The sequence below is a fragment of the Triticum dicoccoides genome, chromosome 7A (assembly GCF_002162155.2).
Source record: "Triticum dicoccoides isolate Atlit2015 ecotype Zavitan chromosome 7A, WEW_v2.0, whole genome shotgun sequence".
Lineage (NCBI taxonomy): Eukaryota > Viridiplantae > Streptophyta > Magnoliopsida > Poales > Poaceae > Triticum > Triticum dicoccoides.
This window is the reverse complement of record NC_041392.1, coordinates 16,776,309-16,793,593: the sequence shown is the minus strand read 5'-3', so window position 1 is coordinate 16,793,593 and position 17,285 is coordinate 16,776,309. Positions and strand designations below refer to the sequence as shown.

The 17,285-nt window shown below is 43.4% G+C and overlaps 1 protein-coding gene across 1 annotated transcript; it reads left to right on the top strand.

Annotated features, from left to right (window-relative positions):
- Positions 1-6,186: 6,186 nt before the first annotated feature.
- Positions 6,187-14,055, top strand: LOC119334477 (probable LRR receptor-like serine/threonine-protein kinase At1g56130). Its single transcript, XM_037607035.1, has 24 exons — positions 6,187-6,389; positions 7,084-7,273; positions 7,413-7,484; positions 7,628-7,699; positions 7,798-7,869; positions 8,020-8,091; positions 8,208-8,279; positions 8,365-8,436; positions 8,885-8,956; positions 9,051-9,125; positions 9,203-9,277; positions 9,401-9,472; positions 9,562-9,627; positions 9,717-9,776; positions 10,142-10,186; positions 10,289-10,353; positions 10,444-10,817; positions 10,910-11,108; positions 11,951-12,109; positions 12,198-12,316; positions 12,515-12,725; positions 12,810-13,041; positions 13,129-13,279; positions 13,491-14,055. Exons 1-24 carry the CDS (start codon positions 6,293-6,295, stop codon positions 13,815-13,817), a joined length of 3,021 nt encoding a protein of 1,006 aa, XP_037462932.1. The 5' UTR covers positions 6,187-6,292; the 3' UTR covers positions 13,818-14,055.
- The last annotated feature ends 3,230 nt before the right edge of the window (positions 14,056-17,285 follow it).

Below are 17,285 nucleotides of genomic sequence, written 5' to 3'. Positions count from 1 at the left end.
GGGGGGGGGTCTATTTTGACTTTTGACGCTCTATTGCCCTATCGACTTCATCGTTTCACGCCCATGACACCAACGGCGAGGAACTGCAGTGTGTTTGAGAAGGTTGCATCGCCTCCGTCCCCGGTGTTCCCGCTGCTCGGGATAGAGTCAGATGCCGCTGTGGAAGCCGGCGCGGTTTGGGGCAAGTACAGTCCGTCTCGGGGTGTATTGTTCTCTTTTTGCAGCTCCTCTCATCGATTGTATTTCAATCCTTCTCATGTTAACACAAAGACACGCACAGCTTATCCTACTAAATTGTTGAATTATTTCATCCTTATCCTACGAACATTTCTTTCTAACAATTCAATTACCGCTTGGACAAATTGTCGGTAAAACGTAGTTTCACGTGTAGGCGGTAGAATACGATGGTTGGCTAGCTAGCCTGTGTTAGTTAGTTTCAAGCTAGGGTGAATTGGTGAGACGCCAACTTTCTATAGCCGCCAGTGCTATATAATTATTAATTAAGCAAACGTCGTTTGCTACCTGCCGCATGCTTATGTTATATCGTAGTAACATAGAGCCAATTATATATCTGGGTACGTACTGAGAGCTGCATTTCAACAGCCAGGAGTGTTTGAAGGTTTCCCAACACTTGCACTTGTTTGCAACGGTCGCATGGCATGTGGGTTGGTCGCGGCGGTCCTCCGATTCCAATCCAACATCTGAGACTATCTATGTATCTATCTTTTTTAGAGAAAAGGCTTAGCCCGAGTTTAAAATATGCTCGGACCTAACCCGGCTTTGAATTAACAAAGCCATCAACCGGCTAGGATTACACAAGCAGCATACAAATGACACGAAAAAACAACAACAAGAAATACCCGAAAGATACAAGGGGACACATCAAAGAGCTAGTTACAAGAGATACTAAGATCTATCTATCTATCTATACCTATATCTCTACCTAATAATAAAGAACGGATTTTTTCTATAGGTTCACCGTCTTCCGTTCACCATACAGTATTATTATTTTCGCTATCCAAGGTGGTACCAAAATTACATCATATTATTTTTGCTATCCAAGGTGGTGCTAAAATTACAGAAAAAATGTTAGCAGCGCCAACCTAGGCCTGCTCCCGGTGCAGCCCACAACTAGCTGGCCCTTAACCTGATCTGTTTGGTTCGTCTGGGTCTAAAAAAGGAAAGATGATAAGGGGGGAATTCGAACTCAAGACCTACTACTTTGCAAGCAATTCAACGGAACGACCAAGTGAGATAACTATTCTTGTGACTAGATACATGTCGTAACAAAACAGAATTGGGCATTTTTCTGAAAAAAAAAGTTTATCTTCATCTATACTACTATTAAACAATCAAACAAGAACGTCTTTAAGCACACCCCACAAAGCGTACACAGATTCAATACCACGGCACGATTAGGCCCACTAAAATTAATCTAACGGTTAGCCTTAACCTAAATCATTTTCTGTGTACACTTAGCAATTTATATTGACTGACCGTACTCCACCGTGGAGGAAAATATGAAACTCCACGCCTGAGCAATTAGGAAACTAATAATCACGGGTGCATTCTATTCTAGGAAACTAAATCAGAGTGCATCCATCCTATTAGGAAACTAATCTCAGACAAATCCATCCTATTAAAAAACTTATCTCGGATGCATCCATCCTATTAGGAAGCTAATCGCGAGCCGCCTGCCACCTTCATGCACGCTAGCCACGATGGGGGAAGCGCGAGGAGTTTCGTCTTCCTCCGGGAACACACGTGCTATCGCCGCCATCGTCTTCTGCCTGGAGGACAGGCGCTCTTCTGCCGCTACTGCGACGACTCCATCCACGTCCAGGGCATGCTCTCCGGCAACCATCGGCATCCGTGTTGACTTCAGCTCCGTTCGCAGCACTCACGCCGACAAAGTGTCTATTCAGCGGGTGCACATGCATTACATATTAAATAAGAATCGTGGGGCTTCAAGCAATCTAGAATTATAGATTTGAGATTATCTTAGGTTGCTGATTGCTGTACTGAAAATGTGTAATTATATATGGCACGTACATAAGAATGCAACAATCTTGTCTTACAAAGTAGGATCAAGAGTGATACTGAAAAAGTCAAGATGCAGAGTCTATTTCCCATGATTACTTCTCATGTTCATGTCGGCTTCCTTGGGCTTTACTTCGTACCACCATATGCATTAAACTAGACCGTATCAAGAGGTAACACCATCCCCTTGATTAGAATTGCCTTATTTGTGCTATTTGATCAGTGTGTGTTTTACGTATGACGTTGCTTTACCTGGAATTAAGGTGGGTTGCACCTGCCTAGACACTATCTCCAGGGATAGGTTGGAAATCAGGATATATGATTCATTCTTAGATAAAATTTTACACGCGTCACTTTAACATAATTGCATAGCAATCCAGTAAATTATGTAAGATTCAATAGGAGGCAAGATATTGAAGATGTACTACTATTTCAGTTACATGATTCTATACAACTAAAACGGTTCACATGACTCCGTAACTGTTGTTAGAGAATATCTCTCGCTGTTCTGTAAAGGTATGCAATCTCTACCGCGTTCCAATAAAGAGAATTTTACCATACAGAAGGATCCAATGAAGAAACTAATCCGGCTGAGTTCCAATAAATAGATCCTTCAAAGGATCTGTCCTAATACAACTGTCGTATATTGGTACAGAGAAATCATATAAACTGTACTCAGTCGGATTTATTTTGTTTCATGACAGAGAAACCAAATACCTTTCGCTATTTTGGCACATATATTTATTCTTATATACTTGTGCAGTTTCGAATGATCCAATATATCTGCAGTCATAAAACTTGAAGACATGCTGTTTAAGACCTTATTTGCACCGCCTCTCTTTCTTTGTCTGCGCGCCTCTTTCCTCCAATAATAATAATGAACAATTTTTTCTGGATCAGGTATTATACTGTTACAAATGTATGTTGAAGCTACTCCTTACGACAAGGAAAAAGAGGATGAGTGTTTTCTATTTTCACCAGTTTTGTAGCATGTTCCAAATTGTTGGCTCTTTCTTATTTGAGGATTCATCTTTTTTTTTGTAATTTAGAAGCTGACCTAAAAGCTTGATAAGGTTAAGCATAACAAATACTTTAGAATACTTTTCCTTCCATCTTTATTTTTCTTCATAACTCATTTCAGTTTCTATATGTACAAAGCGTCTTACATCATTGTAAGTTAGTATGGTTGCCAACGCATAAACACATACAAAATCGGATAAATATTTTCTATCATGATAATTATTGGATTTCTTTTAGCCCTTTTACATTTCAATTAGTTCTTGTAAATCATCTTTATTTCATATAGAAGTCATTTTAGTCACATATCATCTTCTATTTCCTATTATCCATAGTAGGTAGCTATATAATTTTGGCAGTCCACATAACCAAAAAATATATATAATTTGATCCAAATTAGTACAAATATATATTTTGCTATGCAGAGTAGTAGAATAAAATAAGATTCGAGAATTAAGCATCTTGAACAATATAATTGCACCGTAAGGCAGTTTATACTTTTTTTCCTGGCTACACTCGAAGAAAAGACTATACTACATGCCTATATTATTGCATTAATAAATAATTGCTGATTTTATTTAAATGAGAATATTTTTCTGCTATTACTCTATGCAGCAACATAACCACTATTTTGTCTCGTTTTTGAAAATACAATTTGAGCGACATCAAACATTGTGTATCCATTTGATTTATATTTTTAAAAACGTTTATTTTTTTTATATTATTTGAATTCACCTGTTTTACATTTGAGACGTGCGTTGCACGTGCATACTTACTAGTTAGCCCAAAAGTTAGAGTTAATCACACGTCCCGTATAGGTATCCAAGCCTGCCATGCCTAAACATATAGCGCCACTTCTTACATCGAATCATCGATCCCCTCTCTCGAGATTTACCCGCTTTCGGAATCTAGGGCCTCTTGCCGCCGTATCATGTGCAGGAGGCCTCTGTTGAGCGCATCGTCGTTGCTAAGGAGGGGGTGACCCTGCTGCGGGGTGTGCAGACGACGAGTGTGGCTGGAGGGAGGCGTTCTCCTCTGCCAGATGCAGCCACGTTTGTCGGGCTTGTGGGCTCTGGCGCTGGGCGGCCCCGTCGCCTTGCGGTTAGTCGCAGGCGTCCTCTTCCGGCCCCGGATGCCTCTTCATTTGCTCCTAACCTCCTATTAGGTCATCCTAAGGAAGGCCCGACTCCCAAGATCACCGTCGACTGGATTTAGTGGAGCCTCTATAATCTATATCCGCATCCCCTTCATCATTTCACGCCCATGATACCAACCACGACTGAGGACTGGTGGCCATTGGTTCATACGACGTTTTTTTTGAAAAGGGGTTTTACCCCAGCCTCTGCATCAGATAGATGCATACGGCTCATATTATTAAAAAGATAATCCAACAACAAGTCTCCAAGTCTCGAAGAGTGAAAATAAACAAAAGCTCATAAGAGCTAAAACAAAAAGCCACAACCGGCTGGCAAATAAAATAGGAGCACTACATGTCTATCCTATCACATGACCGCCATCCAAACCGGTTGAAAATATCCCGAGCTACCATCTCCCATCGGGTAGACGCAGTAACCAAACGCTCCCTGGCCTCCGTCGGAGTGAGTAGCGACCACATACGAATCAACGCCGTGGCCCTGAAGACAACCTGCAAAAGGTGAATGTTCTTTGATCTGTTAAAAACTAAATCATTTCTGTAGTTCCAGATTGCCCATAATAAAGCACAAACGCCAACACGAATGTGCCTCGCTGTATCGAATCAACCCCATCAAGCCACGTTCCAAATAACATGTTAATGGAGGTGGGCGGATTAATATTAAACGCAATATGAATCGACCTCCACAGAATCTTAGCCAATGGACAATCAAGAAAGAGGTGTTTGATATTTTCGTTATGGTCACAAAAACTACATCTAGCAGAACCCATCCAGTTGCGTTTTGCCAGATTATTCTTAGTCAAAATGACTTGTTTATGCACAAACCACATAAACACTTTGATACGCAAAGGTACCTTTACTTTCCAAACGTACTTCGAGGAAGGAATGACGCTAGAGTTTATGACATCCAGATACATGGATTTGACCGAGAACACACCGTTCTTAGTAAGTTTCCAATACAGCTGATCTGGCTGCTGGGACAACTGTACATCCATCAAACGTCTTACAAGATGAAGCCAGGCCTCCCAACGATTTCCAACTAGCGTCCTCCGAAAACTAATATTGAGGGGAGTGGATTGTAAAACGGTTGCAACGTAGGCTTCTCTACGTTGAACAATGTTGTACAGAGTAGGATATTGAAGTGCAAAGGGGTCTCCCCAAGCCACGTATCCTCCCAGAGCCTCGTATTAGCTCCATTTCCGACTATGAATCTTGTCTTGGTTCATTCGACGTGAGAGATGGAGTACAGGGTGTTTGACAAGGTTGCATGCCCTCCGTCTCAGGTGGTCCGCATGTTCGTTGTAGAGATGCTGTTGTGGAAGCTGGCGAGTAGTCCGTCTCGGGGTATCGATCCCTTTTTACAGCTCCTCTCATCGATTGTATTTCAAACCCTCTCTTCTTAGTTAACACAATGACACGGACAGCTTATCCTACTGAATTATATTCTATTAGGGTGAATTGGTGAGATTCCAACTTTCTATAGCCGCCAGTACCATATAATTATTAATTAAGTACGCATCGTTTGCTACCTGCCGCATGCTTATGATACCGGTAGTGGCATATGGCCAATTATTTATCTGGGTGCTGAGAGCTGCATTTTTTTTAGTAATACTGAGAGCTGCATTTGAACAGCCAAAATGTGAAAAGAAATACTACTTGACGTACGTACGGGAAGGTTTCCCAACACGCCCACTTGTTTGCAGCGGTCGCATGCATGCATGGCATGCGGTCCTGCAATTCCAGTCCAACATCTGAGACCATATATACTCTAATAAACGGAGCCACACGTGTTCCATCAGGCAGCTAATGATAATTAATCAAGTGGCCGTTCAACAATTAATCCACTTGCGCACATGAGATTGGAGGACCGAGTTGCTTCTCCATCGTGACCTTTTTCTTGAGGGAACGTTCGCTGCACCTTAATTACGTGGCTGGCTAGGTGATGTATCGATCGACCTGGTCGTGTCAACAAGCTCCGGCCGGCTCTCTCTCATCCCTCACCACCTACCTCTCTCTACATATATTCCGGAAGTCGGAAGGGATGAGCGCAGATAGAGCACACATTCAAGCAAAGTGAGGGAGATGAGGTTGTTCATGATCCTCCATGGTGCGGCGCTCTTGTTGCTTCTTGCGGCGGTTGCGCATGCTCAACAAACAAGGACGACCGACCCGGCTGACGGTGAGCATGCTCGAATTTTCCCCCCGTGGATCTTAAGTGTTAGGTTTTCCCATGCTGTTCGTTTCCGAATCCATTCCGCGTAGTTCCAACATCTCCTTGGAGCTTGGTAGATAAAAAAAATCTAGGTTCTACGCCTACCCCATGGCCGGCCGTGAGCGAGAAGGGGAGTCAGGAGAGGGATGAGCTGATGCGCTCCGGTGGAGGGGTTTTAATTTATTAGAGAGGTGAGCTGATGCGCTCCAGTGGAAGCTTGGGAGAAAGAGAGAGAAAGATGCACGCATGGAGCAACCAGCCGGCTAGTTTACAGAATTTTCCTTCGACGCTTCACTTTGCACGGTAATACCGTGTGGCGTCTTAGTGCATGACCCACTCAGGAATTACCACGTGGCTTCCCCTAAAAAAAGGAATTACCACGCGGGAACGTGGTTTGATGGCAGTTTTCATCCACCGTCGCGTTTTGAATCCGACTGTTTGCAACTTGTCCGCTCCATGTTTCTAAAATACAAACATTTGCTGTTTTACATCACTTTTGCTCCTCCAAATACAAAAGTCAGAATCAGAAACCATGTCCTCTTTCACTCGTGGTTCTTTTCCTGTAGTCTAGATGCTACCTCTCGGCCGTGAGATCGCCATCGGACCGCTGAGCAGCAACGAGGATGACTTTCTTAACCGTTATTTTCTGTTTGTCTTGCAGCGGCGGCGCTGCATGCTGTGTTCGCCAAACTCGGCCAGAAGGCGGGGCCGCAATGGAACATCAGCGGCGACCCCTGCACCGGCGCTGCCATAGACAACACCAACATCGACAACAACGACATCTTCAAGGCCGCCATCAAGTGCGAAGTCTGCACAGGCGGCAACACCTCCGTCTGCCGCATCACCAGGCTGTAAGTGCTCTTCTTAGGCCCTGCCCGCGCTCAGCATGTTTGATGGAATGCCAGATCTAGCGACGGTTTCGTTACTTGGATCAATGCGGGCGATTGGTAGATCGATAAGGTGTTAGCTAATGGGATGCTTGCGGTGCAGGAAAATATACGCCCTGGACGCGGTGGGCCCCATACCAGAAGAGTTGCGGAACCTCACAGCCCTGACCGATCTGTATGAACTCTCAACTTGCACACCTGAAATGAAATGGTCCTAACTTATATATAGTCTATTGTCCTAGCTTGAAACCGGCATTCTGTATATAATTCCAGTCGCACACCAAATTTACTCGTCTATCTGATTCAATGTTGTTTCAGGGATTTAGGGCAAAATTACTTGACAGGGCCTTTACCATCTTTCATCGGGGAGTTGACTGCTATGAAGTCCATGTGAGATTCATACCTCAAATCATGATTGCAAGTTTGCAACAATGAATACATTTATTTCCCCGCAATTAGTCTCACAGTTCCTCTCTTGAACATATCAGGACTTTTGGTATCAATGCATTATCTGGACCTGTACCAAAGGAGCTCGGGAACCTTAAGAATCTTATAAAATTGTAAGAAATATTTGTTATAACTATATGATTGTATTTTATCATACAAGTTTAGATTTACTTTTGGTTTGAAGGGTAGCTATGCTGATAGCCTTCATGACTTGCAGAATATAAAGTTCGCATGCCTAACTAAAACTATTGGTGCATTCATAGGGGCTTGGGCGGAAACAATTTTAGTGGCTCGCTTCCTTCGGAACTGGGAAACCTGGCAAAACTTGAGGAACTGTACGTATTTACTGAATTCTGGGAACTCTATATTCTTCTGCCAAGTCAGTTGCTTCTTGCTTGGATTAGTCAGCCCCTTATCCAATGTGTATTTTTTCTCTGTTTCTCAATTACAGGTACATTGACAGTTCTGGCCTTAGTGGTCCACTGCCATCATCACTTTTCCAGCTTACGAAAATGAAAAAATTGTATGCCTATAGTTGCCGCGTGTTGTTGATATATTATAATACTCCACAGCATTCAATCTTATGTACTTCTCCTCTCTTTGTTTAGATGGGCGTCAGATAATGATTTCACTGGGAAAATACCAGATTATATTGGTAGCTGGAGCAGTTTAACAGAGCTGTAAGATCACTTATGTTCTAAGTCATAGTAATGCTGTAAAAATGAAAATACTGCATGTTGTTTACACAATTTCAAAGTCTATTTATTTGCAGGGAGGTTTGAAAGATTTTTTTTCAGTTTGATATAGTTATTTACAAGCTGAGCTTTATTTTGCGCTAAACATAAATCATGTGGAAGTGGAAGATTCATTTTAAATAGCAACAGTTTTAGTTACGTGAGGCTTTCTTGAACGTGCTGAATCTCCTTGTGGCCTCTTAAGAAAATTTCCATTTAAGGTGTAAGATGTTAGATTAGTAATTTCCTTTTCGGAGAAGGTGATAGTATCAGTCAATATTGAATTCACTTTCCTTTTCTTCCAAGGAATAGAGTTATCTATTCTTTCACTACTTTTGCTGCATTCGTCAGGAAATGATGCTTTAAATGACTAACTAGATCTATGGAACTGTAGGAGGTTTCAGGGTAATTCTTTTCAAGGTCCAATTCCAGCTACTCTTTCCAATCTTAGCCAATTGGCAAGCTTGTAAGTGCCCATTGCCGGCGATAAGAACTAAATATCATTCTTAAATGTGAAGGTTGCAGCAATGAAAATTAATTAATCTACTTCTGTGGTGCAGACGAATTGGTGATATATTAAATGGGAGCTCTTCTTCACTTGCATTCATCAATAATCTGACATCTTTGAACACCCTGTATGTCATTCAGTTAATAGCTCAATTACAGTTGTAAAGATCCAAGTTTAATCCTAAAATATTTAAATTTTTTGCAGGGTTTTGAGGAACTGTAGGATATCTGATAAGCTTGTTTCAATAGACTTTTCGAAATTCACCAGTTTAAATTTACTGTAAGCATTTTATTCTGACGATAAACTATAGCCAAGTGCCTTTCTTGCAAAACACTGCATTACTATAGATTATACACTGGCTGATGACATCTTCTCTTTCTGATTTTATTATTATTATTATAGGGATTTGAGTTTCAATAATATCACAGGCCAAGTACCACAAACCTTGTTGAATCTGAACTCACTCAACTTCTTGTATGGACTCTCTTGACTTTCAAAGTGTATTTGTACAAAAGGAAGACTTTCATCATTTTGCTAATCTATATAAATTTTGTTGTGACTAGATTTCTTGGGAATAATAGCCTTTCAGGAAGCCTTCCAAGCTCAGTAGGACCATTGCTTAAAAATTTGTATGTAATATGGTTCAATTTATTTACACAATAAAAGCAAGGCGTGCTTATGCAATTTCTAATGGTTCTTTCGTTCTATTATTTTGTAGAGATTTTTCTTACAACCAGCTCTCAGGAAGCATTCCTTCATGGGCTAAAGATTCACAATTGTAAGTTCCAAATTCTGAAACTCCTATTACTGGATGAACCAAATCCAGCCTAAGAAAGGGCAGGTTTCATCAAAAATAGGCTCCTGGGCTAACTTATTAGGCTTATATGTAGACATCAAATAAGCTAGATTCCTATATAAATCTGAAAGGTTGTTTTGGTGCATATATCTTAAGTATTTATAAATAAATTTAGATGCCTAGTGTTTATCGAGTGACATATTAGTCTTACAGCCTAGCACAAAATTGAGCAAATTAATTAAGAGTAACTCAACGTTTTTTATTTAAGTTATAGAAAAGAAGTCATAAAGATGCTATGAAGTATGAACAATGAATTCTAATTTTTGCCTGTTGATCATCCTACTTAGGAATCTGGTGGCAAACAATTTTGTGGCCGATAGTTCCAGCAACAGGTTCGTCCATATTTCAATATCTCCTCAAGACCATCATGTATGATTATTATGTTCTCTCACCTCGTATTTTGGGTTTAAAATGTCACATTGTTACATTTGCAGTGTCTTACCTGCGGGGTGGGGGTGCCTTCAGCGTAATACACCATGTTTTCTTGATTCTCCAAAGTGTGAGACTTCTGCATTTTGAAATTTTAAGAATGTGCAGCTGCAGTTTTACTAAACTAATACCAATTTTAAATAATTTAACCTGCTTGCAGCTTCTTCCTTTGCTGTGGACTCTGGAAAATCCATAGTAGGCCCTGATAATTCCGTGTATCAACCTGATCGTGCCAGTCTTGGAGCTGCGTCATTATATGTTACAGGAGCACCAACATGGGGTGTTAGCAACGTTGGAAAGTTCATGGAGGCAAATAATGGAAGTTATATAATCCACAGTCCGGGCCAGTTTCTGAATACACTTGATCCAGAACTGTTCCAGAATGCAAGGATGTCGCCGTCATCCTTAAGATACTATGGTATTGGACTAGAAAATGGAAACTATACAGTCACACTTCTGTTTGCAGAATTTGACTTCCCAGACACCCAGTCTTGGAAGAGCAGAGGTAGAAGGGTTTTTGATATATATGTCCAGGTAGGTTGCCGCTATTAAGTGATAAATTAAACAGTACCCATAGCTTGTTAGCTTATAAGCCAGCTATAAATTTATTCTTCTTATTTGTATAGGGTGAACGTAAGGAGCAGAACTTTGACATAAGGAAGGCCGCAGGCGGGAAATCTTTCACAGCTGTTAGGAAGCAGTATACTGTTCCTGTCACGAAGAACTTTCTAGATATTCATCTCTTCTGGGCTGGCAAGGGCACTTGCTGCATTCCTACTCAAGGCTACTATGGGCCTGCGATCTCAGCTTTGAGTGCAACACCAAGTATATCCCTTGACTTGAAATAATGATTTTTTACCGACTACCATTCTCCATATTAACTTGCTAGAAACACATATTAAAGTTATGCTGAATGCAATCTTCTGCATCGTGAACAAAAAGCAACAAAAAATACTTAAGCATCAACATGAAAAGGACACGACTATGTGGTGATGGTTATTTATTTAGGGGTAAGTAAAGTAGCTTCATTGCATGCACACAATGACACAAGGAAGACAAAACTGTAGATGTCATCACGATTCGCTATAAAATTCAAAATGTTTTAGTCTCTAACGGTACATCCAATTTAAAATCATTAGTGATGAGATTTTGAAACTACATCCCATGTTGATATGTTCCGTCAACTCTTTTTTTGGTTAAAAGTTATCAACCTGCAGAACTTGAGTTACCAGGCTAAACAAAGGTAGTTATCACTTTAAAAGTACATGCCATTTGAGATGTTTTGGTGACATTTTTCAAGATCATAACTTCTCACCCGGTAATGTGTGAGTTACCATACTATTCACAGATTGTTACCAGCTTCAAATACTAACCTAGGTTAGATGTATCGTCGACTTTTCTTTTTTGCAACTTAGAAATTACCAAGATACAACATGTGGGTTACCGGGCTAATCATAAGTAGTTATTACTTTGAAAAGTATGTCATTTGAGATGTTTAGATTTCTGTGAAGGAAGTTTTAGATAATTGAAATACCTAATACATGTATACAGTCTGACATTTAAGTTACAATACACCAACCAGTTTACATATAATCATACCTTTCATTGAACCTGACTTGAAATACTGACTATGACATCACATTTCTAACAAGTGAACTTTCTGTCAGATTTCACCCCTACAGTGCGTAATGCGGTGATAAAGAAAGGTAGTAAAACAGGTGTGATCGCGGGAGCTATAGTTGGTGTTGTAGTTTTAGGATTGTTAGCATTTGCTGGAATCTTTGTATGGAGGCAGAAAAAGAGAAAACTAGCTTTGGAGCAAGAAGGTATGGGTACACTAGGACCACATTTTGTTCTAACTTGGCAAAGGAGCCGTCGAAGTAAACTCGTTATATCTTTTGTGATGTCTTGCAGAGCTATACAACATTGTTGGAAGACCTAATGTCCTCAGCTATGGGGAGCTGAGGTCAGCTACTGAAAATTTCAGTTCTAATAACCTTCTTGGTCAAGGAGGATATGGGTCGGTTTTTAAGGTTGGTTCATCCCATACATAGTCTTAAATATCAGAAGGAAGACCTGTCTATACGAGTAATTTTTTGTATTTATAGTTTCTCCACATACATGTTGATAAAATTCCTAAAATGAAGGGAAAGTGTATCTGGAACAAATGATGTTTGGCAGCGTGGTACCTAAACCTTCTTCCATTGATGAAAAGTATTGACTTTTTGCAGGGAAAGTTAATTGATGGTAGGTTCGTGGCAGTGAAGCAGCTGTCTGAAACATCTCATCAGGGGAAAAAGGAATTCGCGACGGAAATAGAAACAATATCTCGGGTGCAACACCGTAATCTGGTGAAGTTGCATGGTTGCTGCCTTGAGGGCAATAAGCCATTGCTGGTTTATGAGTACCTGGAGAATGGAAGCCTGGACCGTGCTCTGTTTGGTACAACTTATGTTTTTCGACAGTTAAATATCTGCAACTTCGGAGTTAGTATAGACAACTAAAAATTTAAACTCACATATGCAGGAAAAGGGAAGTCAAACCTAGACTGGTCAACGCGTTTTGAGATATGCTTAGGAATTGCAAGAGGTCTGGCCTATCTTCATGAAGAATCCAGCATCCGTGTTGTGCACAGGGACATAAAAGCCAGCAATGTCTTGCTTGATGCAAATCTCAATCCTAAGATCTCAGATTTCGGACTCGCAAAACTTTATGATGACCAGGAGACACATGTGAGCACAAAAGTTGCTGGTACATTGTAAGTGCATTTCTATCCTGCTAACTTTTAGATTTCTGTAGTATTTTCATATGTATCCTAATGGCGTTTATCGACTGCTTTGTCAAGTGGTTATCTTGCACCAGAGTATGCCATGAGAGGCCATGTGACAGAGAAGGTTGATGTGTTTGCATTTGGCGTCGTGGTATTGGAGACTTTAGCTGGAAGACCAAACTATTACACTACTGAGGACCAAAGCAAGGTTTATATTTTCGAATGGGTAAGCTCACTGAGGAAATCTAGGCCCTAGTATTTTTTGTGTTATCGGTAAAACCCATAGTGAAAATTCCTACTAAATATTGGAAATATAGAGCTCACTTGTCTTCACAGAATTTTAAATCAAACCCTCTCAACACACAGTTTGGGCATATGTGAATGTGTGCATCCTGTGCGCAGTGCTGCATTTTAGCTTACCATCTCGATGCTTCCAGGTCTGGGAACTGTATGAGGACGGCCAACCTCTGGACATGCTAGACCCCATGCTGGAGGACTTCGACAGCGAGGAGGTGCTTCGGGCCATCAAGGTGGCGCTCGTGTGCACCCAGGGCTCGCCCCACCAGCGGCCGCCCATGTCGAGGGTGGTGGCGATGTTGGCGGGCGACGTCGAGGCGCCCGACTGGGTGCCGAAGCCCAGCTACATCACGGAGTGGCAGATCAAGGGCGGAGGCGACACCAGCTACATGAGCTCCGAGGTCAACGGGCAGTCGAGCTCGGAGCCGGCGCCGTTCCTAGGCTCTGTCATCGACCAAGGCCGTTGAAATGATCCATCCATATGGTCGGTCGATCGATCGGTCCACAGCTTCTTCTTGGGGTAGAGATTCGTTGAGAACGCATGCAGTTTGGTGCCTCTACAGTCAGGATCTTTGCTTAAGAGGTTTTGTACTTGCATTGTTTAGTAGTAGGTTGGAGTAGCAGATAAAGTTGTATCTCTTTTGTGACGCCCGGATAATTAAGCTACAGTAACCCCGCGATGCCACTTCACCACGATTACTGTTGTTACCCCGCGATGGTTCAATCCCGTTCGAATTCAAAATTCAAAATCAAATCAAACGACAAAAGTTTTCAAACATTCGAACTAAAATGTTCTGGGTATGGAAAAGAAATCATAAGTAATATTGGTGGAGGAAGCATCTTTTCATAAAAGGTTTAAATGAAAATAAATAAATAAAACAGTAGCCAAAAACAATTATTAAATGCATATAAATAGTAAACAAATATAAACATGTTTTATTAAAGTGCCAAATTATTTGTAGAAGTGGATTAATTGTTAATACTAATTTAGGGGCTAGTGCTGTATTTTATAAAAGTAAAAATAAAATAAAATATAGTAGAAAATATAAAACATAAAAGGAAAAGAAAACAGAATAAGCAAAAGAACAAAAAAAACAATGTGCAAAAGGCCCCTGCTCCTCTGGGCCTCGGCCCACCCAAGCCAAACCAGCCCACTCCCCCACCCCACCGGTCGTCTCCCTGTTTGGCCGACCGTGCCGCTACAGGGGCGCGGTCGCCGCCCGACCACCTCGCCGGCGTCGGCGTGCAGGGGATAAGGACGCGCCTGCGACCCCTCGGCCTCGTCATCGTCCCCCAGATCTTTCCCCCTCCCCACGTTCGCTCCTCCCTCGCTCATGTTCTTCACGCGCGACTACGCAGCCTCCATGGCCTCCGTCGTCCTCGCGCCCACCAAGCTTCCCCTCGTCTAGCTCCATGTCCAGGAGAATCGTCACGGACTACTCCGCCCGTACAGAGCGACGAATCGAGCCGGGGCGGTCCGTACGCTCACCATCGCCGTCATCTTCAGCGCGTACATCGCCGGCGACCGTCATCGATTCCCATCGTTCCAGTCCACCCCGACCCTCCCCGAGCACGGCACCGGACTAGCGGTGAGCTCCTCCTCCGAACGCCCCTCGTCATGGTCTCGATTCGTTGCCGTAGTTGCCTGTACGAGCCGGCGGCCGCCATGACCGAAGCTCAGTGTCCGCGTACGCGCGCCTGCTGCTCCTTGCGCTGCTCTACTGCCGCTACTGCTGTCGCCGCGCGCCGCGCTTGCCCTCTGCTCGCCGACCGTGCGTTGGCTGTTCCTCGCGCCCGCGTCACTCGCTCGCTGCCGTCCTGTGCCCGACCTGCTGCTGCCAACGTCGCTTGCCGAGTACTGCGGCTCATGCCTCCGCGTCCGTCGCGTAAACGCCGTGCCCGCACCCCCGTGTACTGCTGCTGCTGGCCGCGGCCTCCCCTGCGCGCGCCTGGCCGTGTTGGCCACTGGCCGCGCCCTGTCTTACCCAGTCGCGTCCGCACCCGCGTGCTTGCCCCTGCCGACGCGCGCTTGCTGCTGCTCTGCCTGCTGCTTCTTGCTGCTGGTACGCTGCTCCCTCTACTGCTTGTTGCTCGCGCGCTGCTACTGCTGCTTCCTCTACCCGCTCCTAGTTGCCGCCGCTCCGCTAGCTACTACCCTGCTAGCTACGCTGCTCTGCTGCCGCCGTTTGTTGCTACTGCTATGCTGCTCCGCTAATTGCTGCCGGCTGCCATGGCCATGGCCGTGAGTGAGTGTGCTAGGTGTGTGCAGCGTGTGTGTGTGTGTGGTGTGTGTGGCCGGTGTGCCACTGCAGTGGACCGGCCCTACTAGTTTAGTAGTACTAATTTAATGCTAAGTTAGTCTAGTACTAGATGACATGTAGGACCCCATTAAATTAGTTAGATGTTTTATCACCCCTATAAAAAGGTTAGATATTTTATTAACCCAAGTGACAATGACATGTGGGCCACGCCTGCCCCTTTTGATTAGTCAAATTGATTTGGTCAATTCGAATTACATCAAAATAAAATAAAACCAGAAATTTCCAAAAAAACAATAAAACTTTGAAAATTAATATAAAATAAACCGTAAAACGGATGAAAAAAATTATATATGAAAGTTGCTCAGAACGACGAGACGAATCCGGATACGCAGTCTATTCGTCCGCCACACATCCCTAGGATAGCAAACATGGAACAATCCACCTCCGGTTCATCTGTCCGAAAACGCAAAACACCAGGAATACTTTTCCGGATGTCCCCCCTTGCCGGTATCACCTATCCCTGCGTTAGATCACCCCTGGCACCGCGTATTGCCTTGTTATGCTTTGTAATGCTTTGACTGCTCTATTATTTACTGTGTTCCCCCTCCGTTACTTCTTTCCGGTAGACCCCGAGACTGTCGGCGACCCCAGTTCGACTACGGTGTCGACTCCTCCTCCTCCCTCTTGCCAGAGCAACCAGGCAAGCCCCCTCCTAATCACCAGATATCGCCTATTCTTCTCTATACTGCTTGCATTAGATTAGTGTAGCATGTTACTGCTTTCAGTTAATCCTATACTGCCGCATAGCTTGTCATTGTTGCTACAACTGTTGATACCTTACCTGCAATCCTAAATGCTTAGTATAGGATGCTAATTTATCATCAATGGCCATACATTCTTGTCCGTCTGCCATGCTATATTATCGGGTCGTGATCACTCGGGAGTTGATCACGGGTATATACCTATACTTTATACATGATGCATGTGATGACTAAAGTCAGGTTGGCTCGAGGAGTACCCGCGAGTGATTCACGGATTGGGGGGCAGAAAGGACCTTTGTCCCGACGGCCCTCTGGGTGGATCTTTGTGGCGGAGCGACAGGGCAGGTTGAGACCACCTAGGAGAGAGGTGGGCCTGGTCCTGGTCGGTGTTCGCGGTGTCTTCAAGATAACACGTTTAACGAGATCTTGGTATTTGATCTGAGTCTGCCTACTGGCCTATACGCACTAACCATCTACGCGGGGACAATTATGGGCACTCGACGTCGTGGTATCAGCCGAAGCCTTCGTGACGTCAACGACTGAGTGGCGCGCGCCAGATTGGACCGTAAGCCTGCTCTTGTATTAAGGGGGCTAGTTCTGCTTCCGGCCGCGTTCGCAACGTGCAGGTGTGCAAAGGGCGATGGGCCCAGACCCCTGCGCCATAGGATTTAGACCGGCATGCTGACCTCTTTGTTGTGCCTAGGTAGGGCTGCGACGTGTTGATCTTTCGAGGCCGGGCATGACCCAGAAAAGTGTGTCCGGCCAAATGGGATCGAGCGTGTTGGGTTATGTGGTGCACCCCTGCAGGGAAGTTAAACTATTCGAATAGCCGTGATCTTCGGTAACAGGACGACTTGGAGATGTACCTTGACCTTATGACAACTAGAACCGGATACTTAATAAAACACACCCT